This window comes from Artemia sp. Qi Xiang Cuo, chromosome 1 (genome assembly GCF_049724085.1).
Source record: "Artemia sp. Qi Xiang Cuo chromosome 1, ASM4972408v1, whole genome shotgun sequence".
Lineage (NCBI taxonomy): Eukaryota > Metazoa > Arthropoda > Branchiopoda > Anostraca > Artemiidae > Artemia > Artemia sp. Qi Xiang Cuo.
Window position 1 is genome coordinate 68783957 of NC_142794.1, and position 24947 is coordinate 68808903.

The 24947-nt window shown below is 35.7% G+C and overlaps 1 protein-coding gene across 4 annotated transcripts in view; it reads right to left on the reverse strand.

The window, feature by feature from the left end:
- Positions 1-21930, reverse strand: part of LOC148956650 (uncharacterized) — a 35456-nt gene extending 13526 nt beyond the window's left edge. The window contains exons 1-3 of one of the 4 annotated variants that reach the window (XM_089096031.1): positions 21722-21778; positions 5849-6464; positions 3584-3776 (exon numbers count right to left, since the gene is read on the reverse strand). In XM_089096031.1, coding sequence (XP_088952157.1) covers positions 3584-3776; positions 5849-6424 — 769 coding nt within the window. In that variant the 5' untranslated portion in view covers positions 6425-6464; positions 21722-21778. Of the gene's footprint in view, positions 1-3583; positions 3777-5848; positions 6465-21610; positions 21698-21721 lie in introns of those variants that run through there. The other 3 variants (XM_089096028.1, XM_089096024.1, XM_089096036.1) reach the window with 3 other exon arrangements.
- Positions 21931-24947: the final 3017 nt, after the last annotated feature.

Genomic DNA, 24947 nt, shown 5'->3' on the forward strand with positions numbered 1-24947 from the left:
CAGTAGTATTAGGCATTTATTTAAATATTATCTGATCAATACACAATTAATCTTCTATAATTTTCCTTTTCTTGGGGGGGGGGGGGGACTCCAGACTTCCTCCTGGGTATATCTTCTTTATCCAAAATCACCTTCTTAAAACATTTAAGGAAATCTTAGATTAAAGTCATGGAATCTATCAATTCAAATAGCAATAATCTGCCCTAACTAAACAATTTAAAGATAGAGTTGATCACATAAAAACAAATCTTTAGCTTCTTGGTGTATTTCCTGAACATAGAGTTGTTTATTCAGCAGTGGTTTAATCATTTAATTCCTGTATTGTTTCTGACAGTTAATCTCCCATTTAGGGCACAACTCAGGTGCGTAGATAGGAGTGGAAGGCCTTCCAGCCCGTGTTCCTTTTCCCCGAAATTCAAGTTTTTCCAATTATCCCTATAGTATCTTATATTTTTCAAATACTTTCCTTGAAGCTGTACCCTCACGTCGCTCTTAAAACAAATCAAACGAAGTTGTCTGGCCTGGGCTCAGTATTCTTTTTCGTTAAAAAAGAAAGTTATCTTTCGTTATAACTCGGACAGTACGGCTGACAATCCCCACATCTTCAATAAACAAGAACATAATTCACATTTTAGTCGAGACAACTCTTATTTTGAACTATTTGTTTTTATTTCTCATATCATAAAAAAGGGAAAAAACACCATCATAACCCATATTACTGGAAAAACTAATGAATGTGAATTGACAGTTTGAAATATATACTGGTATTCATTTCCGAAAGTCTTCATAAATTTGGATTTATTAAAGTTAAAAAAAAGCGAAAACATTTAAAATGTATTTTGTTTTCAGTAAAGTGCAAATTTATGTTCTGGTCTTTAGAAGGCACGGGGGGTATCGGCCTTATTCCTTTTACTTTCTGCTAGTTCTGAGCAATTTCTAATTGCAATTTATGTATTTTCGTTTATATTGCAATCTCTGTTTTGGGTTTCATTCATTTATGAATGGTGATTTATGGTAGTTTTAGGCTTGTAAAATTATTGGGCATTATTAATCGTAATATTTGATTTATTATGGCTCCTGGCAATTCTTTGGAAAACTCATTTTGTGGAAAACCTTTCTTAAAATTAATTTACGTTCGTTTTTAATTGACATAGTTTTTTTCATTGGCTAAGAAAAGAATGCTTTAAAACTTTTTGGTTTTCTATATAAGAATCAAGATTCTGGCTTAGTATTTACAAGTTCGACGAAATTTTGCAGCAAGTTTAATAAAAGTTGTACTATATACTTTGTACTACGGTAAATATATATATCTGCATCAACAGTGTGTTTCGATTTGGTTCAACATATCCCTCAATATTTCCTGAAAGTTTCACCTTAATATCCTTGGCTTCAGTAGTAGTACCAGTAGTAGTAAGTAGTAAGCAGTAGGTAGTAAGAAGTAAGCAGTAAGTATTAAGTAGTAAGTACTAGTAATAGTATTTTGAATATAGTACCTTTTGATTACTTTAACATCCTCACTAACATGCCCCTAATACTCCAAGGCATTCATAAGATACTGCTGATACAGCCTTTTGACAACCGGTATTCACATAGGGTTTTTAATTTAATTCAACATCCAGATCAACATTTTGTGAAATTTCCACATTAATACCCTTAGCCTTAGTAGCAGTCACAACGGAAGTATTAGTAGTAGTAGTAGTACTAGTACTACTACCATAACTATGCAGCAGAGACATGTTATCTTTTTGATTGATTAAATAAAAAGGGAACGGTGTCTCTGCTGTATAGATTTCCTGACTTTGTTTTATTTTCGTACTATTTGAAGTGACAAGCAGTTGACATATTGGGTATTATTAATATGTGAGGTTTTTTGTTTTTCGCCAGTATTTGCTATTTTTTGCCTTTTATTTTATTTATATGTTTTGTTTAATTTAGTCTGTTTTTTTTCCGTTGATAAAAGTTTCTGGACGCGAAGTCAAAATATTCAGACCTTTTTATTATTAAAGTTTTTTTGTTTTTTTTTTCTATTTTTTCAACTGTGTCATTTAAAACATTATACCCGTTTTTCTATATCTTCATTTGCTCATTTTGTAAATGGAAAGGAAGCGTTGTCAAAGAAATTATCTAATAAATGTAGCTGAAGTAGTAGCAAAATTAGTAAAGTACTATAAAGCAGCCAAGGGTATTGGTAACTGCTCGCTGTAAATAGATCTTTAGCCATGCACCATGTACCTACTCTTTCAGTCAAGCCTACAAAACTTGTTATTATTTTTATACAGATGTAGTAATTCCACATACAAAAAAGCATTCAACTTCTGGTTTTGGCATAAGGACCTTTACAACTACATTGTAATGCCCTGGTCTAGGTGGTCCGAAAAATGCATAACAATTTTAAGTAGCTTATTTACTCTAATTTGTTTAAGAATCTACTTAAGACTTCTGTCATCGAAGTTGTAATATAGCATGGTATATTTATTAGTATAACATTTTAAACATAATAAGGTCCTACAAGTCGAAAAGAAAACTTTTTACAAAGTCACTGCATGTCCAATAAGGTTACAACAATTAGTTTTGTAATTTTTGGCATTCAAAAGGCAACTGTAATTATTGAAATGCATTCAAAAGCATTTATTGGAACCATTAAATTAATTGTTTGCTTGTTGTGCATCAGACTTGAATAAGCTGCAATTCGTCCTTTTCTAGAGAGTAAATTCTAGCTGTATTCATCTATCAGGATAAATTAAAAATCTTTCTGTTAAAACCTTTCTTAAAAGGTACTATGGAGCAGCAAAATTCTTAGGTCTATTTTTTTTCAGGTGTAATTTTTGGTACAATAGGAACTCAATATGCGTATAAAGAGGGAACAGACTATACACTAGACTTTAAACATTCCTTCTAATTTTCAAATTACACCTGTAGAATTAATTTTGCTGTCCAAATGGCGTTAAATAGAGCTCAATACTTTGGTTTATTCAATAAATAATTGCAATTAATTTCAATAAGCTATTTTGGACATTGGGTCATTGGTTTATCGAAACTAGCTAAATGGCCATAGTTGCACACAGGTCTAACCCATAGGTATTGGTAGCAGGGGACGAGGAAGATTTACGGGGGAAGAGGGGGGGGGTTATAAAAATGTGTTTTCTTGTCAGAATTTTTTAACTTCTAACTCTCCTACTTTTGCTTCTAAAAACAATGCACGTAACTGTTTATAGTGTTTATATAGAAAATGTAAATAAAGTTCCCTGTCTAAGTTTTGTTTTTTTCTAAGGAGGGGGGAGGGGGTAAAATGTGTTTTTTTTTGTCAGAACTTGTTTTACTCTTCTATTCTTGCTCCTAAAAAATAGCACACGTAAACGTCTATATAGATGTTATAAATAAAGTTCCATCTCCAAGTTTTGCTTCCTTTTAGAGGGGAAGGGCGAAGATGTCTTTCTTGTCAACACTTTGCATTTTTTAAAGATATCCTTCGAACGGACCTTTGGAAGGAAACTCCCTTTAAATTGCCTGCATGCAGGTGTAGACACTTCAGTCTTAAGCCCAAAAGGCATATCAAAAGAAATTTTGCAAGTTAAACACTTACTCTCTTCAATGCTGTTAGTCTCTTGTAGATCTTCCTCACAAATATCCTGGGGAAGTAGTGGAACTTGGCTATGCCCACTGCTGTACAAATCACAATTGTTTGTTATGCCATACTCAGTTTCACATTTTGGAATAATAGGGTCTTCATTCAGTATATTTATCTGTTTGCTTCCTTTAGTATTTGTCACTATGTTCTGAAAGACGCGGCATTTGTAAAATCAAGTCAAATAATCAACTAAAACAAGATGACAGGGAAATAAACACAAATAAGCGCAGTTTGTCATTAATTTCTTGGGTGGAATTTACGCCTTAGCCTCCTCCCCGAGCTAAACTTCCCCCCCCCAAAAAAAAATTAGAAAGTCGGTATAGAGACTTTGAATTATGGATATTATGCACACAGTAATAAATCGTTTTAGCTCAAATCAAAACTGGGTATTCCGAAGTTATAATCCATCATTTAAATTTAGAAACACAAACCTGATTACAATTTTAAAAGAAAAGAAGCGTTCACGACTTCACTACGAGACCGCTGTGCAAGCCACAAAGTCAAAAACTTCTCCTTTGGGTGACTGATAAATTAAAGCTGTTGGGGAGGCTTCGACCACACCAACCATTTTTGTATATATTTTTTTTTTTTTCATTTTCACTAAGATCCAAATAGCAAGATCAAGAGCTTGTTTTTGAAAACTCTCAGCATGAAACTTGAGAATTAAGGATGATTTGGTCACTTATACAACTTTACTCTGACACATTTTTGTTTACAAACTTATGAATTTTGGCTGTAAATGAAACTTTTACGCCAAAAGTTTTCTTGAGAAAATCCATTTGCTGCTTGTAACAAATTACCTCCCTGGTGTAGGTAAGTCCTGAAGACTTGGGTCGAACGTGGAATCCTTTGCCTTTCACAATTAGCATAAAATATGAGTGTAAAATGATACAGGCAGAGGCAGTGGATTTGAATGTCACTACTAGATTCCGACAACAATTTTCAATAATTGAAGAATTCAGTATGTGGAGGAATCCTCGCGTAAGTCGTTAGCGTTCTTAGAAAGATATTCATTTGATAATTCAAAAATCCTGGCTGAAACTTCCTACAGCTTGTTTCTAGTAATCTAGGGCTGGCCACACGTAGCTCTATTCAGTGCCGATTTACCGAATCGGCACCGATTTGAGCTTGAACAATTTTCTAGTTATCGGCGCCGATTTACAAAAACAGCGCCGAATTTCATCGTTCAAAAATTCTTAATCGTTTCCTTTTCCTCAGCAGGAAAATTAAAAGAACTAAATAATAATAACTGAATATTTAATAATAAAAGAACTTCGTAATCTAATAATGAAAGAAGTTAAAATTTAATTAAAATTTTTTAATGAAATAAAATCTTTAATAATAACAGAACTAAATACTAATAATAAAAGAACTTAAAAATAATAATAATAAAAGAACTCAATAATAATAATAAAAGAACTAAAAAATAAGTTGAGATCAATCATGCAGCTATTGATAACCTGCAGTTGACTATTGGTGTCATGATGTTTTGGTTTTGAAAATCTCGAGCAAAGGACATTCTTTTTGTACCGATATCGTCTGCCATGATCTACTGAAATCAATGCCCGAAAAGGACTACATGTATCGGTCCCTTAACTAGAATAATCAAGGTTCTCGAAAAAACGAGCAGCTTTGCATAGCGATAAATTACTACTCTATCTGTGTTTCCCTAACTTCCATTGAAAAGTCCAAGGTTCTGCAAATTAAGTGAAGACTGAGATTAAGGCTGTTCAATGCTGAGAATCAGCAAAATGAGTTCAATGAAGACTGATATTCAGTTTATTAACAATGACATTCAGACTCCTTTGAAAATCAATTATAGCTAGATGCTACATTTCAATGTTTATTTAAAGGTTGAACATCTAGAACCATAATTTTCTATTGCAATTTAGAAAATACTATCATACCAAAAACTGTAGTATTTTTTTTTAAAGAAGAAAGGCTTTTATCTCTTAGAAGAAGGGACTAGCACCCCTCCTTTCCCCACTTCTCTAACACCAAAAAGCGTTGTTCCCAGAGAGGTGGCACACTTTTCCCCGCAAAATACAAGATTATACACATTTTAGACGTTTGAGTCTTCTAAAAGGGAGGGGGGGGGGTATTCATACTTTGATCTGGCTCTTCCTTGCCAACATACATCATAGGCCTATTCTATATTTCCATTAATATTCCAAATAAATATTTTAAACTAAATTTTGTAGACCTATTGATTATTATTACTTTAAAATCAAAAACTGAGAAAACCTGAAAACTGCAACCCGAAAAATTCTGTCTTTCGTCTCCATCGCCATGTAAAACCTCCAATCCAAGTTGAGAGCCATCAACATTCTCTCTTTGCTCTATGAGATTCAAGTTCACACTGTTGCTTAACCTAGATTTCTTCGATTCAGGCTCCTCACTAGCCCTAGTAGTCACATCACTCAATAGATCATTTGATTCACCTTCATCAACTTTGCAAAGTCCTTGCACTCGGAACTTTTCACCAACATCGACAATAGCTTCAAGAAAGGATTGGTGCACTTCAATCTCGCCACAATAAATGAAGTCTACTAAAGCTTTAAAAGTACTGTAGCTAACATCATTCAATACAATAACCGGATTACATTCTTTCAAATCTACTAAAAGCTTTCGAAAATATCCACTGGCAGCAGACATGATGATTCTATGGGATTTGATAAGTTTTCCTTCCACTACAAACGTCATATCTGTCAACTCCTGAGAAGCCAATAAATTTGAGAAGGAGCTTTGGAACACACTAGTATACCTATTCCATTTAAGGCAGTATCCTCGACCCATTTTTCTTTAGTCAGTTAATGGAGCCCCATAGAAGAGAAACCTAGAAAAATAAGAGAAAAACATGGGTGATACCTAAAACACTATAACAACTTCAAATATAGTGGTTGTAACAATTACACGAAAAAAAGGTAAAAGAGGAATAAACAGTATAACTATTAACAAGCAAAATAAGAATCAAAATGGAAAAGAACTGCTTCCTTTATTGCTATTAATTAAAAAAACTTTTTCCACAAAACAAGTTTTTCAAAGAAAAGTAAAGAACTCCATTAAACAAAAAATGAGAAAAAATAAAATCAAATAATCTACCAAGCGTGAAACTACCACAAATCAGTATCGATAACAAAATGAAACCCAAAACCACAGTTCATATATAATCCAGTATGATCATTCTCTATCTCACCCATTATAAAAACCCGGACCGGGGTGCGAGTGCTCTGGAGAACGTTTTTGCAGATACAAACATAGGCGAAGTCAGATTAGCGGGAATGCAGGTTAGTCTGTATCCGTCTGTTTCCATCAAAGTCCATTGAAACAATCGGAAATAGACTAACCTGCATTCCCGCTTATGCAGAAATAAGTGGGAGGAGCATTTTGTTCGCAACGAGAACGAAGACCAGAAATGATCTGCGATAAGCTTACTGGTATATTCTTTCTACTATGCCCAGAACGAACAGAAATGACAATAAATAACCGAGTCAAACTAAAAAAGAGCAGAAATTAACATGAGTAGGGTTCAAAACCCCTATGCCTTCCCAAGGCCAGAACATAATTTGCACTTTACTGAAAAAATATAAATGTTTTTCCTCTTATATCTGTAATAAATCAAATAATATTAACATTTTGATTACTAAATATCAGTATATGTATATTAAACTGACAATGCACATTAATTTGTATTTTTTTCATTAAAGTGCAAATTATGCTCTGGCCTTGGGAAGGCATAGGGATTTTAGGCCCTACTTGTATTAGTTTGTGCTCGCTTTAAGTTTGATTCGGTTATTTATTATAATTTTTTTGCGTTATTGGTATCATTTTTTTATTGATAATGACTTGTGAAAGTTTTGTGCTTGTTAGACTTCTTGATTTTATTTTTGCTCATTGTTGGTTTAATGGAGTTCTTTACTTTTGTTTGAAAAACTTGTTTTGTGGAAAAGGTTTTTTTTAATTAATTTCTGTTCGTTTTATATTGACATAGTCTTTTATGGGAAAAAGAAAATAATACTTCAAATCTTTTCGTTTTTTTAAGAATTTATAGTTTGGCCTGCTATTTATATGCTGGAGAAAAATGTTCAGCAATTTTTAACAACATACACCCTTTTAAAAATCTGGACACAAATAGTAGTGTTTAGTTTAGGTTCATATCTCCTATAGTGGATCTGAAGTGGAAAACTTGATACCATTCGCAAAAAAATCTTTATACTTTCTTTGACAGGTTGGATACGCTTGCACTATTTTGATTTTGGTTAAATTTCAAGAGCAGAAGTCGCCCCAAAAGTTTGATCAGAATACCCTCAATCGTGCTTGGGATACTGGTGAGATGCCTTATTGGGAATTAGCATTAACACAGTGCATTTTGATTTAATCTTATGGCAATATTTAGTTTTTAAACATATAGGCAAATGGGATGGTGGGCATGGGAGGGGGATTAGTTTCCCTACAATCACTTTCGACTATTAAAAAGGGCATCATCCCTTTTTATTTTCAATCGAATGAGCCCTTTTCGAAGTTCCTACAACAACTCCTTTGATACAAAGTGCCCTGGTCTAAACAAGAACAAAAAAATAATACATTATACCCACATCAATCTTTACTATAAAAATGTCAAGCCTTCCAATCACTTCCGACTATTAAAAAAGGCACTAGGCCTTTCGATTTCCAATCGAATGAGCCCTTTTTGAGTTTCTAAGACAATACTTTCTACAAACACCTCATATGCCCCCGATGGCATAAATAACAAACCTTACCCTAAGGGCTGTGAGGGTGGTTGTCATCCTCTAAGACCTAATTTCTAGAACTTTCAACTACGTCAAACAAAATGGCTATCCCAAAATTTTGATTGGATGTTTCTGGAAAAATAGTGGCCGTGAGTGGGGTGTTAGTCGCTCTTCAATCACTTTCAACTATTAAAAAAGGCACTAGCCCTTTCAATTTCCAATCAAATGAGCCCTTTTGAAGTTTCTATGAAACCACTTTCAATAAAAACCTTATATGCCCCCAGGGCATAACTTACAACCTTTGCTCTGAGGGCTGGGGGGGGGGTGGTCATTCTCAAAGACCTAATTTCCAGAACTTTTTGCAACGTTGAACAAAATGGCTATCTGAAAATTTTGATTGGATGTGTTTGGGGGCGTGGTGGGCGGTAGAGGGGGGTTAGTTACCCTCCAATCACTTTCGACTATTATAAAGGGCACTAGCTATCTCAATTTTCAACTAAATGAGCCCCTTTTGAAGTTTTTACGGCAACGCTATCCGTAAAACCATTACATACTCCCATGGTATAAATTAAAATCCTTTCACGTAGGGTTCTGTGGGGTTTGTCATCCTAAAATACAGAATTCCCAAAACTTTTAAGGACGATGAAAAAAATGGCTATCTCTAAACATTGATTGAACGTGTTTGGGGAAATGGTGGGCATGAGAGGGGGGTTAATTACTCTCCATTCTCTTTCGACAATTAAAAAGGGCAATTTCAATTTCCAATCAAATGAGCTCCTTTTGAAATTTCTACAACAGCTTTCTATATAAACCTTATATTCCCCCAGGGCATAACTTATAACCCGTGCACTGAGGGCTCTGATGGGGTTATCATCCTAAAAGACCTAATTTCCAGAACTTTCGGCTATGTTGAACAAAATGGATATTTCAAAATTTTGATTTGATATGTTTGGGGAAATGGTAGACGTGAGAGGGGGGTAGTTGCCCTTCAATCACTTTCAACTATTAAAAGGGCACTAGCCCTTTCAATTTCCAATCGAATGAACCTTTTTGAAGTTTCTACAATGTCACTTTCTATAAAAACCTTATGTCTCCAGGGAATAACTTACAAACCCTGCCCTGAGGGCTGTGGGGGAGGAAGGGTTGTCATCCTTAAAGACCTAATTTCCAAAACTTTCAACTACGTTGAATAAAATGGCTATCTAAAAATTTTGATTGGATGTGTTTGGGGAAAAGGTGGGCGTGAGAGGGGGGTTAGTTGCCCTCAAATCATTTTTGAGACTATTAAGAAGGGCACTAGCCCTTTGAATTTCCAATGGAATGAGCCCTTTTTCAAGCTTCTATGACAAAGATTTCAATAAAAACTTATATGCCCCCAGGGCATAACTTATAAACCTTGCCCTGGAGACTGTGGGGGAGTGTTCTAATCAAAAATATAATTTTCTGAACTTTAAACTGCGTGAAACAAAATGACTGACTCAAAATTTGATTGAACATGTTTGGGAAAATGATGGGTGTGGAAGGGGTGTTAGTTACCTTTCAATCGCCTTCGACTATTCAAAAGAGAACTAGCCATTTCAATTTCCAATTGAATGAGCCCTTTTTGAAATTTCTACGACAACAAGTTCAATAAAAACCTTATATGACCCAAGGGCATAACTTACAACCCTTACCCTAAGGGCTGTGGGGGGGGGTTATCCTCCTAAAAGAACCAATTTCCAGAATTTTAAACTATGTTGAACAAAATGTCTATCTCAAAATTTTGATAAGCTGTGTTTGGGGAAAAGGTTGGTGCGAAAGGAAAGTCAGTTGTCTTCCAGTCACTTTCGACTATTGAAAAGGGCACTAGCCCTTTAAATTTCCAATCGAGTGAGCATTTTTTGAAGTTCCTACAAATACACTTTCTATAAAAACCTTACATGACCCCAGGGCATAACTTACAATCCTTGCCCTGAGGGCTGTGTCCTCCTCAAAAACATAATTTCTATCTGGAAATCAACTAGGCTACGCTGAACAAAATGACCATCTAAAAATTTTTATTTTTGGGGAAAAAGTGGGCATGAGAGGGGTGTTAGTTGCCCTTAAATCACTTTCGACCATTAAAAAGGGCACTAGACCTTTGAATTTCCAATCGAATGAGCCCTTTTTCAAGTTTCTACGAAACAAATTTCAATATAAACTTATATGCCCCCAGGGCATAACTTATAACCGTTGCCCTAAAGACTGTGGAGGGGAGTGTCCTGCTCAAAGGTATAATATCCTGAACTTTAAACTGTGCGAAACAAAAAGGCTATCTCAAAATTTTGATTGGATGAATTTGGGGAAATGGTGGGCATGGAAGGTGTGTTAGTTGCATTTCCAATCACTTTCGACTATTAAAAAGGGCACGAGTCATTTCAGTTTCCAATCGAATGAGCCCTTTTTGAAGTTTCTACGACACCGTGTTCTATAAAAACCTTATATGCCCCCAGGGCATAACTTACAACCCTTGCCCTGAGGGCTGTCATCCTCAAAGACATAATTTACAGAACTTTTGAACAAAATTGGGGAAAAGATGGGCGTGAGAGGGGGGTTAGTTTCCCTTCAATCACTTTCGAGCACTAAAAAGGGCACTAGCCCTTTGAATTTCCAATTAAAGGGGCCTTTTTGAAGTTTCTACGACAACCCTGTCTATAAAAACCTTATATGCCCCCAGGGCATAACTTACAACCCTTGCCCTGAGGGTTGTGGGGGGTGGGCGTGGACCACCACCCAGAACTTCCAGAACTTTCAATTTCCAGAACTATCAACTACGCTGAACAAAATGGCTATCTCAAAATTTTGATTGGATGTGTTTCGGGAAATGGTGGGCGTGGAAGGGGTGTTAGTTGCCTTCCATTCACTTTCGACTATTAAAAAGGGCACAGGCCACTCCAATTTCCAATTGAATGAGCCCTTTTCGAAGTTTCTATGGCAACTGCTTCGATACGAAGTGCCCTGGTCTAAGACCAAGAAAAAAATAAATAATACTTTGTGCCAACGTCGTTCTTTATTTAGGCAGCGCTATTGCGCTGCCTATGATAAAGGCCTTGAATGATTGACCAGCACCAAGGAAAATCACGCAAAATCACAAACGATAACCAAAGAACAGAGCAGATGGCAGGCAAAGTCATGACTAATAACTGTATAAAAATAAATAAATAATACTTTGTGCCAACATCGTTCTTTACTTAGGCAGCGCTATTGCGCTGCCTATGATAAAGGCCTTGAATGATTGACCTGCACCAAGGACAATCACGCAAAATCACAAACGATAACCAAAGAACAGAGCAGATGGCAGGCAAAGTCATGACTAATAACTGTAAATTCCGAACTTAAAAATATAAAGTACCTACATAAAACGAAAGGTCTTAAAAAAAACCCTTTTGAAAAATCCGGATTCATCAAAAACCAAACGAACAAGATATTTCATTTTCACTTCAGCTAAGGCAGAAAAGTTGTTTTGGACCAATAAGATGCTGCAAACGGCTATTAAAATTGAGAATTGCAGACTTTAAATGGTCTAAGGCTTAGACCATCTTATCAATCCAAGTTTTGCAGAGCCCATGTTTTGGAAATCAAAAGCGATTTGATAACTATAGGCTTTGTTAGACAGGTGTGTAAATTACTACAGGACATGGGCAGTTACAACTCCTACAAAACCATGCTTTAACCTGACATTCTCATCAATTTTGGTTTCCCCCTCAACCTAATTTAGTGGATAACAGGCAAATTCAAGGAAAATTACAAACCTTGGTACCAGTGCCCAAAGCTGTATTGTCTCTTGTATAGAATTTTTTTTTTTTTTTTTTTGGAAGCAAAGTTTTTCTGATGAAATAAAGTTCGAAGTTGAGCTTTAAAATAAAACAAAAATTATTGCTTTGAAATTCGTACAACATAACTATATCTCTTTACCTCCAATTGAAATATTTTTTTTAAGTTAATTTTTATTCAGTCTTATTTTTCTAAAATATACAAAATTAACCTTACGTAAAGATCTTTGCTGAAATTGAAAAAAACACCACAAATTTTTGTAAAAGAAATACTACATTAAAGACAGGTTTTACTTCCTAACTCTCCTAAATTTTCTCACAAAATATGTGTAACTTTCTTACGTGCATAAAATTTCCAAGATATTTACCATCCCCAGTATCTTGGAGATGTAGCAAATGAACATTTTAAGTATTTATGCTGGTTTTTGTGGATGTGGCAACCTCACAAACTCCTTTTTAGGATTCTAAACCATTGTGCAGTGATTGGATATCTCAGAATTTGCATGTCCTGATATTTTGGCCCTCTTTGGGCATTTTTTGGAAAATACTACTACTATTATTTCTAACAACTAACTGCAGCACCAAGCCGCCTGAGGCCAACATAGCTACGCACGCTCCTCCTCCATCCCAATCTATTCAAAGCCTCCCTTTTTACACCCTCCCAGGAAGTTCCCATTTCCTTTAAATCTGTATTTGTGACATCCTCCCACCCCAGACAAGGATAACCTGCTTTCCGTTTAGCCTTAGACGGTTGGCCAAAAAGGACAATCTTTGGCAATCTGTCATCCTTCATCCGCACAACATGCCCTAGCCACCTCAACCTTTCTTTCATTATAGCCCTAGAAACAGGTATTAAACCACATTTTTTGTACAGCCTTCTGTTTGAAATACGGTTAGTCAGCCGGGTACCCAGAACAATCCTTAAGCAATTCCTCTGGAAAATATCTAGTAAATCTTCATCCGCTTTTCGGAGCGCCCATGCTTCAGAGACATATTTGACCACTGTCATCACTGTAGCTTCTAATATTCTTATCTTGTTTTACAGACTTATCTTCCTATTCTTCCAAACTTGTTTTAACTGTGAAATACACCCTGAGCCTTGGCTATTCTACTTTTAACATCTTCACTGCTAGTGAAGTGAAGCTGCCCACCAGATCAATCTTTTCGTTTTGGAAAATAAAGCAAGAAAATGCCACCATGAAGTTCATTGGGAACAGTAGACCATCGGTTTTTGTTTAGACGGTCACTAGCCAACCTTTTGTTGGCGTTTTGAACTCGATTTTTGCTGAAGGAATTCCCATTTATTTATTTTTGATGGTTAATTTTTCCCATTTTTTTTATTTTTGTCGAAAAGACTGACATTTTAAAAATTGTTGATGTTAAATTTTTATTTTCGATTTTCGTTGTCTTAGTTCACAATATCATGATTCTTGTCAAGACAAATTGCGTATTTTCAAGTTTTGTTGACCAAAGATTCAATGTCTATTGTAATTATTAATTATCCATTGCTCTTATCTGGGTAAACTTTTACAACTTTCAGTTTTTACCAAGCAAACTCAGGTTTCTCTGATTTCTATTGAGTTAGATAATACTTTTCTCTTTTATAAAAAAAATCACAGATTTTCATTTTTTGTGAGAGAATTTTCATTTTTTAATTTTTTATCAAAGAAAATTCACACCTTCCCATTTTTTAATAAACTCAAAGATGTTCAATTTTTGACTGAATTTTTCGTACTTTTTCATTGCCACTGTTAAGCTTTCACACATTTCAATTTATTTGTTGAGAAAATTCTCAGTTTTTTCAATTTTTCTCAACCAAATTGGAACTTTTTGATTTTATTCTGCTCACAAAATTTTCAAGACTGGCTCAGAATGCCTGATAAATAGCGCAAGTGATGTAACTAAGGAATACCGGTACTTTTTTAATAGTATTTCTTAACTAAGGCACCACGTTATATAGGTACTGTATGGTGTCCTATCTTTTCCTTGTCACAATATGGTGTCCTATCGTTTCCACAATATTTGGGACAATCCTTTTTTATTTGGTTTGTCCCAAATCATTGCTTATATTCAACAAATTTCATAGGATAGTGCTAAACCATGAAAAACAGTAAGCAAAACTAATCACCTAAATGTTGCAACTCCTCTGGTAGATAAAACTATAAAATCAATACTTTTAACAAAGCTTACAAATTATCATACAATGCAGAGCAAAATTCAATACCTAGCGCAGATGGTTAAGCGCTCTTACTTACTTACTTTACTTTCGGCGGGAACCAGACGATGAACTGTCCTGCCTGGCACCAAAGTATCTTGGGATGACTTCCGACGACCACTTGGACCTGTTGGCTGCAGCTTCTCCGGCAATCTTCAGCCAGTCTTTGTCCCATTTCCGACCGTGTCTCCTGAATCCTCCCCATGGTTCCAGGTCCTCCTTGAATTTTTGCCACATGTTCTTCTTTTGTCCTCCTGGTTTAAGTTTCCAGGAGGGGGCTGGTTTGCAGACAAGGACGTCTTGACATATCGTGCCTTCGGGACGGCGCAATGTGTGGCCAAGGAGCTTCAGGCAACGTCTTTTAATGATAAGCGATAGCTCTTCTGATTGGCCACAGCGACTCCTTACTTCACTATAGGAAATCCTGTCCCATCTCTTAATGCAGTGAAATCAATGAAAGGATAAATCTTATCGAGGCTTGATTTTTTTTTACAACAAAGATAAAATCCTTGAAAATTGTTAAGGGTAATTGTCTGTGGTAAATTTTCACCAGGCTTGAATTGGCTAGAGGATATTTTCGTGGGGAGAGGGATTTCACTGTGGAGGTGGGGCCAGATTTCCTGGCATTACTAAAAACAATCAGAAATTAAATAAAAAAAGTTTTTTCAATTGAAAGTAAAGAGCAACATTAAAACTTAAAACGAACAGAAATTATAACGTATATGAGGGGGATTGCCCCCTCCTCAACACCTTGCTCTTTATGAAAAAGTTTGAATTTTGTCCCAGTGCTTTAAGAACAACTCCTGAAACACAAGGGTTGTTTAATTAGAACAATAGGAAGCTTTTTTCAAAAACTTTAGCATAAAGAGCCAGGTGTTGAGGGGGGGGGCAATCCCCTTCATACAAGTAATAATTTGTTCGTTTTAAGTTTTAATGTTGCTCCTTACTTTCAGTTGAAAAAACTTGTCTTTTTTATTCATGTTAAAGCTGATCAGGAAATACCTATATGTTATTTTTCGCTATTTGAGTCCGGAAGAAGAATGTTTTTGGGTTGCAATTGGCATTACACATTTTCTTTTTTTTATGTGATTAAATTTCCCTAGGGACTCACGTCCCCAAGTTTCCAAATTATCAGTGACAATAAGTTTTTGGTCTATTCCTGGGACATCCAACCCCCTTGTCCCTCCAAAAAAAAGATATGTGTGCTTCCCTTAGCCTAATGATGGTCCTTGAAATTGCAAACAAATCGAAAAAATGCTTGCCGTTTTCAGGACCATGTTTTGGTGTGGTAGCTGCCTCTCCATACTCAAATGTTTCTTTTTCATTTCTGGTCTACTTGGACCAAGGATTCTGTTTTTTCATTATGTTCAGAAACGGTTGCCAAGTTTCAGGCAAACCAAAAGTTTTGTTAATTTTTTTTATGAATGGGGGTTTGTTGGCCTAAGGACTTCGGAATTTAAGTTTTGAGCTGATGATATTTTTTTTTAATTTGCCCCTTTTGGGCAACAGTATGAGGGGCCCATTTCAGTTTGATGAGTCCTCCAGGACAAGGTGGCATAGTAAGAAGTTGTCCTGGAAGAGGGCAGAAACAAGAGTCCACAACCACTACTTCTCCAATAAAGTGATTATTAGAAGCATAGAACCATATTATGCCCTCAGGGCATACTTTACAACGCCAGCCCCTGGGAGATTTTGTCAACCCTAGAGTTTTTGTTATCTCATCTTTGACCTATTTTTTTAATTTTATTGGAAACATTTGGGGAGGGGGGAAAGGCATGGGGGTGGGGGCTATTTGCCCTCAAATCACTTTTGACTCTTAAAAATAGCACTATAACTTCTGATTTCCAATTGAATGAGTCCCCTTCAAAGTTTATACAACCATTTCCACATAAGGTGCCTCTGGGAAAAATGAAATGAAACATTGGAGCCTTATGGCTTTAGGGTTGATGGGGGGGGGCTAGTTGCCATCAGATAACTTTTGACTCTTAAAAAGGCAACTAGGACATTCAATTTACAACCATTTGAGTCTCCTATAGATTTTATACAGCTACCTCTTTCACGAAAACTTTATATACCCCAGTCAATAAATTACAACCCTTAACCTGGGTTTCAGGGGGGTCGTGTTTGACCCCTGAGTTCTTTTTATTTGATTTTTAGACTATTTTGAATAAAACGGGCATTTCAAAATTTTGATTGTTTGCATTTGGGGAAAAGGGCCTTGGAGGAGGGGGGCTAGTTGCCCTCTGATCACTTTTGACTGTTAAAAAGAGCACTAGAAACTGCAATTTACAATCAAATGAGACCCCTCCAAAGTTCATCCCTTCCATAAAGACCTTATATGCCTCCAAGGCATAATTTACAACACTTACCCCCAGGTTCTGGGGGGGGGTGTTATACCTGGAGTTTTTGTTGTATGATCTTTGGCCTATTTTAAACAAAACGGCCATATAAAAATTTTATCAGATGCATTTGGGGAAAAAAGGGTCAGGAGGGGGGGGGGGTTAGGGCTAGTTGCCATCAGAACACTTTTGACTCTTAAAAAGGGAATTGGAACTTTCAATTTCTAATCATTTGAGTCCCCTCTGAGGTTAGTACAACCACTTCTTCCATAAAAACCTTATAAGCCCCCAGTACATAAGTTCCAACCCTTCCCTCAGGCTCTGGGGGAGGGGTGTAAGTTTATTTATCAGATCATTGGACTATTTCAAACAAAATTGTTGTCTCAAAGTTTTGATCAAATGCATTTGGGGAAGAGGATGGGGAGTGGTGAGTAGATGTCCTTCAATCCTTTTTTACTCATAAAAAGGTAACTAGAATTTTCAATTTACAATCAAATGAGTCACCTCTGATGTTTATACAACCACCCCATACATGAAACCTTATCTGTCCCTAGGGCATAACTTACAACACTTGCCCCCAGGCTTTGTGTTGACCCCAGAGTTTGTGTTATTTGATGTTTGAACTATTTTCACCACAATGGCTATCTTAAAATTCATATTGGATGGGTTTGGGGGGGGGGGCTAGTTGCCCTCTGATTTATTTTTTTTACTCTTTAAAAGTAAACAAGAACTTTCAATTTCCAATCAAATGAGCCAACTCTGAAGTTTATATGATCACCCCTTACATAAACACCTTATATGCTCCTGGGGCATAACTTAAAACATGCCCATGGGCTTTTGGTGTTTGTGTTGACCCCAGAGTTTTGTTATTTGATGCTTAAAGTGTTTTCAACACAATAGCTGTTTTAAAATTCTTATTGCATGGGTTTTGGGGATATGGGGAACTAGTTGCCCTCCGATCTCTTTTGACTCTTAAAAAGTGAACTAGAACTTTTAATTTCCAATCAAATGAGCCCTCTTTGAAATTTATATGAGCATTCCTTCTAAAAGAACCATATATGCCCCCCACTGCATAACTTATAATGCCTGCCCCCAAGCCCTGGGGGATTGTGTCAACTCTATAGTTATTGTTATTTGATCTTTGAACTATTTTTAACAAAATGGATATCTCAAAATTTTTATCAGACACATTTGGGGATAAAGGTTGTGGGGGGGGGAGGGGCTAGTTGCCCTCCAATCCGTTTTGACTCTTAAAAAGAACACTAGAACTTCTAATTTCCACTTGAATGAGCCCCCTCTGAAATTTAATGGAACACCCCTTCCAAATGAAGTGCCTCTTGGAAAAAAAATAATAATAATGAAACATTGGAGCTGTATAGCCTTTACTATAGGCAATACTATAGTGTTGCATCTAATTGATTGTTGCAAAACTGGTTAGTCTGTCTACACTTTGAAATATATAGTTTAACCTGAGTGAGATTACTGAATATTGAATAAAAAAAACATGATGTTAAATGAGTTGAATGAATATTTATTTAAATAAGTTGAGTGAATATTACTTAAGGGAAACCTGATAGCCTGATTAATGTAAAGATGATGTATAGGGTAGGATACCCAGATGTCAGATAGGCACCAATGATTTGACAGTGCAATTTTGAAACCACTGTCAAAATTTTCCTTCAAAACAGGATAACTCTGCTTAGTAGTGACTTGGAACACCATCTCTAGAAGCCTTTGCTATATTTTGACAATATGAAACAAAGACACTACATCCAATACACCCAGATAAGAAAAGAATATTCAATTCAATCAGTTTCCTGTTTTGACACAAAATGAGCTCCTGACAATTTTTTAGCTACGTAATGTTAAAACTGTCACTACTTTTTTTTGCAAAACAAAAGTTGGGATCAGAACCAATATATCAAGATACATTTCATCTTTCCTAAATTGTAGCCACATTGGCTTTTTCTTGATAAAATTAAGTTAAAATGGCAGCTAATATTATACTGACTAAACTGTGTTCCAAGTCTCAAAAATTCTTGTCTGATGTAGTGGAATACTAGACAGACTAAAAATATTCCTTCAGCCAAATTAAAATGTAGATATTTGCATCTATTATGAAATTCATTTCATTTGAGAATATCTTGTAGTAACCTTGTTTGACAGACAGCAACAGGCCCTGTCAAAATATAGGTGACTCTGTCAAAACTTCACTGAACATGTAAAAGAGATGAGAAACAATTGGTGTCGAAATTCAAGGGTCCTCTGACAAAAACATAGTTGTTCAATTTACAGGTACTTTCTCACATTAGTCCTTAGTTCCTTCAATATCATCCAGGGTGCATAGGGCATCAGTGAGACTCTGCCATTCTTCTCAAAGTTGGGCAGCAGCTAAAACATCTGCCCAGTCTGGCACAATAGCAGTGTTTATTGTTCCTTGGTCTTTTTGTATGTCCAGTGTAGAGTATTCAAAGGCCAGCCTCTGCATCTTAAGCCCCCTGGATTCCATTGGAATGTCATCTTTGGTACTCTATTGTCTGACATGCATAATACATGACCAAGAAAGTCCCAGCATCTATACTTGAGTAATTCTGTGATGGGTGGTTGCATGGTGCAGGTTTGTATTTGTTTGTTGGTAACTCAGTGGTACCAGCAGACATGCAACAATTGTAAGAGATAGTAGTTCTCAAAGGCTAGCAGACGTTTCTCTAAGGTTTGGTTGAGTTTCCAGGTTTCACATGAGTAAAGCAGTAAGCTCATCATGTTACTGTTGAAGAGTTTCATTTTGAGCCTTAATGAGAATTTTTGAGATTTTCATATTGATGAGAGCTGATTCAAGGCAGTCTGTGCCATCCCAATTCTGGTCTGGACCTCTTTAGCCATGTTGCCTCTCTCTTCAACTATACTGCCAAGGTATTGAAAGCATGATACTTGCTTGACTCTTTCACTCTTATGGAAGATCTCAAGAGGTTGATCACTACAAACAGCCATAAATTTTGTCTTTTTTATCCTAACATGTAGTTTTACTCTTTTGGCTTGGTCTGTTACATGGTTTAAGAATTCTTGCAGGCTAGCCTTGTCTTCATCTAGGAGGGTTAGGTTGTCACCAAATTCTACATCTGACAGTTGTTTTGAATTGCTAAGTCTTACTCCTTTGCCATTAGCATTTTGGAGGATGAAGTTGATGACAATTATGAACAGGAGGGGAGACAGCATGCATCCCTGCTTTCTCAACAACAAGAGATTTTGATGATTATTATTTGTAATAATATTTCACATAAAGAAAAATATGTTAAAAAAAAGTTTTTTGTTTAATCATGGTTTTACTGGTTTGATGCTAGATTTTTCCGTCATCTGAGGAACTGCTGCTTGGCCTCATGATATGTTCATATTTTTAAGCATTTGACTTGGTTGATCACAGAACCCTTATTCATTTATCACTGAATAAATTTGAAGTACACCCTCTCTTAGTAAATTTTATACATGTTTTTTTTTCAAATAGATACCAAGCTGTAAAGTAAAAAACATTCTCTCTGAACCCCTCCCTAATTAGCATGGAATTCTTATCCTACCCAAAATGCTAATGAACATGTTAAACTTCTTGGTGTCACAAACTTCTAATAATCTTAAGTAGGACACACATATTTCAAGAATTCTACACTTTCCAGACAAAAGATAGTCAGAACTAACTTTTTTTAAGTGGACTAAACTGGTAGATTAACTTTGAAATGGCCAAATGTTGACAACTCTTTAACTGTGAACAACAAAGAAATCTTTGCTGGACCATTAAAGCTGAGAGAAAGCAGGCCATTCCAGATAGTGTTTATAATGAAACCTGTATCACACTATTATATCACATATTATATTATAGAGACCTAGGTCACACAATTACACTCCATATGATTATCCAATTTTGTACCTATACTTAAGACAATTTTTCTAGATTTTTGCTTCCACTATTTGAATAGTACTTTATACATTTAAAAAAGTTGAAGAGAAACAAAAAAACAAAGTAAAAAGAATAGGCATGCTGAATCCACCAGGATCTACCCACAAGTATTTCAACACATGTCAAATTAGGTTCCCACTTGTATACAAACAGGTAACCTTTTTTCTGTCAAATTTATAGGTGAAAACACATCAATTTAAAAAAAATTGCAGTTTTGTACCCTTTTTTGATAAAACTTCTAATCAAACAGTTGGATTTGTAGGTATCTTTTCTGCATATTGAAATTCTTTTCAAACCAAAAGTCTTTAAATTAAGCCTTCTGGAGTAGAAAGTGTTTTTGCAAAAATTGTCAAATCATTGGTACCTTTACCCTACAGGAAAGATACTATTTAATCAGAATATCTGACCAAGAATAGGCACTGACTGAGTATTTGATTAAGAATGTCATTGTTTTCCATGTTGGTTTTTATATATCCTAGGGCTCTATGAGACTATTAGGGGGATAGCCAGGGATGAGTTGTCCAAATCATAAACAAAACCATAAATAGCATATGAGCATAAATGATCAATATAAAAATAGGCCTAACTCTCATTTTGTTCTAGGCTAGAATGTCTCTTTTTGGAGAGCAGCTAAAATTGTCTTTCTTATTGTTCTACCCTGTCTCCCTCTGGAGAGCCACTATTCTGTAGGTTTACCATTTCAAAGTAGTTTTCAGAATTTTATGGTGTTTCCTTTGGGAAGAGCCAGCTAATGAATCTATACCATATTTCTATCCAAGAGGCATATTTCTACCTCCTGGCATGAGGTATAAAATACAACATGAACAGGCTGGTCTAGCCTACTGGAATCAGTCTCAAGCAAAATAAATTTCATCAAGTAAGAAGAAATCCATTTAAGGAAAGACAATGTGATGCATAATGAGATTAAATTAGCACATATATATTTTATTAGGCTCACCTATATCTGGAATCATCAACAGGAGGGGGGGGGGGTGCATTGTCAGTTAAGTGACTGTGATATTTGAAAAGAATAGGCCTACAAAATAACGAATCTAATATGGTAGCCTACTGCCCATATTATGTTTAGCATATTTCTTGCAAAGGTGGCCAAGAACTAATCATTTACCGTGACTTCTTTTAAAGATACTTATGATAGGCTACTTCTTCTTCTTCTTCTATTTAACAGCAGGCGGGCTTTTCAGTATTACTATTTAGCCCTTTTCCTTTTGCTTCACTCTGTGGGCTACAGAGCTACTGGCTTGATTGCCTCATATTTATTAGATATATTCAGATATCTTTCAGCAGATCTTTCGACTCTAGGAGTTCAAATATAAGATGATAGATGTCGATTTCTATACTCTGTGTGCAGGTATGGTTGGCTAGGCTCTTGGCTGATAGTGGGATTTTGTGGTGTTTGAAGTATTTTAACAGTTTACAAAGCAAGGTATGTTGTGCAGACGTCAGCATATTACATTCAAATAGGCAATGGTCAATTGTTTCATTATTCATATTACAATGCCTGCAAAGAGGGGACAGGGGAATTGAACCACTTGAATTAGAAAGCTTATATGAGAATGCAAGGAAATTTAGTCCATTTGTTCCAGAACGAATTCTATGATAAATTTTGGAAAGATACTTATTGGGAAAGGGGGAATGGATAGGATTAATCTTATTAAAATTAATATCTGATAGCCTCCATCGGTAAATATCTCTAATTGGGATTGGTCTCCCACTTGGCTGGTCAATATTTATAGCATTTTTTGCTATTTCATCAACCTGATGATTACCACTTATGCGAGAGTGGCTAGGAATGTACTGAAAGTAAGTTTTTATGCCACTTGAAGCAAGATTATCAATAATACTGAGACAATGATAAGTGTCAATGTCCAACTTATATTGAGGAGCTGAGGCCAGCAACTCAAGGCTTGATAAAGAGTCGGAATAAATGATAATATTATTCGAATTTTCAATCAAAGATTGGTTTTGCTTAAGGTGTTCTAATGCCATGATTATGGCATTTAACTCAGCAGACATTATAGATAAATTATTAAATAATCTCTCGCCCATTGCAATTTTCAGGTGAGGAAGGAAAACACCACTTGCAACCTTCTCATTCATTTTTGACCCATCAACAAATATTTGGAAGTGATTTTTATAGGTAATTGTATTAAGTTCTGCAAAATTTTCTGGACAAAAGCAATGGGGGTTAAATCTTTATTCCATTTTGAAAATTCAGTATTTATTATGGGAAATGACCAATTTCATAGAGGGGATTGGGGGAAAGTAGGTGCAATAGACTTTGCTGGTACAGGGAACTTCTTTTGAATATTGGCATACTCATCTGCAATACCTCTATACATGGCTGGATTTCTTAACCAATTATGTAATGTGTGTGAGCTATTTGATTTAATTTTTGTAAGATGTTTTATCAAGAGAAAGCTACGTCTCTCCCTTATTGTTGTTAATCCACTCTCCATAAGCAGAAACTTGGTGCTTGTGGGTTTCCTAATACCAAATATGAGACGTATTATATCATTTTGTGTTGTTTCAATTTTTTGCATCTGGGTCTTTGCACATGCACCATAGACAATGAGCCCATAGTCAATATGGGGTCTTATATGTGATTTATAAAACTGGAGTAAGGTTTTCTCCTTACAACCCCGGGGTGTGGAAAGAAGTCTTTTTAGTATATTTGCTTTTCTATAACATTTTTTTATTGTGTTTGAAACGTGGAGGTGGAAATTAAGTTTTTGGTCAAGCATGAGACCTAGGTAATTAATATTATTATCTTTTGGAATAGTTGTTTTATTTAGAGTTAGTTTTGCATTAACATGGTTTCGCTTCCTGTGAAATTGGATTATTTTTGACTTGGTGGGTGCAATGGGTAAATCTGAATGTTGAGAGAATTTTTCAAACTGGAAAAGTGACTTTTGCAGATTTGACTGTGCTATCTGAAAGGTGTTGCCAGATGACCATAGCACCAGATCATCAGCATATTGTAGATTCGTATGGGGTAGGTTCATGTCCCAGAGATATAGGGCAAATAGGAGGCAACTGAGGACTGCTCCCTGAGGTAGGCCTGTGGATATTGTCTTTTGGGGTGAAGAGGTTGAATCAACACAAACAATAAAACTTCGCACTTCTATGAAGGATTTAATAAAGGATACTAGCTTGGGAGGTACTCCAAGGTTTGCAAGTTTATTTAAAAGGATTTGGTGGTTCACATTGTCATATGCTCCTTCAAAATCAAGGAAAGCTGCCACTAGGTTATTATTTTTTGAGAAAGATTCATTTATTGCATTTGTTAGCAAAATGAAAGCATCTGTTGAGGAGTGGTATTTCCTGAATCCAGTTTGAGTGTGTGGGATCATGTTATTTTTCTCAACAAACCAGAGGAGTCTGTGATAAATCGTTTTCTCCATTATTTTCCCCATCACAGGTGTAATCATTATGGGCGTATAAGACTCAGGGTTATCTTTTGGTTTATTTTTCTTTAGGATTGGTAGGAGGGACGAACATTTCTAAATATTGGGGAACCTAGAGGATGCCCAAGCGTGATTATAACAATTTAGCAGTTCTTGTTTGTATGAAGGTGTGAGATTCTTTATCCATGTAGGGTGTATATTGTCATAGCTACTGCTAGTTTTGGACCTAATATGATGTATTGCATTATTCAATTCCTGGATTGAAAATGGATTAGTTATGTACACGGATCATGGGCGTGGTTGGTAACTAGGGTTCATAGGAATTGTGGACAGATTGCTTTGATTTTTTGATGTTAGCTTATTAACAAAATGAGTTACAAATAGGTTAGCCTTTTCAATATCATTGTCATAATGAGTATTATTATGTATAAGCTCATACAGGAGTGGGTTGGGAGAAGTCTTTTTCCCACATATGTGGCTTATGACTTTATGTATAATTGGCTCATGCGTTTCTCTGGAGAGATTATTTGCAAAATTATTCCAGTATTTATATTTAGCATCTATTATAGTCCTTTTTAGATTAGATTCTGCTTGTAATTTTTTTAAATATGTAGTAGGTGTTGTTTTTTTTATGAATTCTGTCCTAGCTGCCTTTTTTATCTTCCATTTATTTAGGCACTCATTTGTCCACCATGCTTTAGGAATTTGTTTAGGGAATGTTTTCTTAGGTGTTGTCCTGGGGATAGCATGATTAGCTGTATTTATTAGTAAAGATGTCAAGGCTTCAGCATGTGTGTCAACTGTTGTGTTAGAAATGCATGAACTTTGGGTGAAACTTGTAATTTCATCATTTAGCTTATTTTGGAAAAT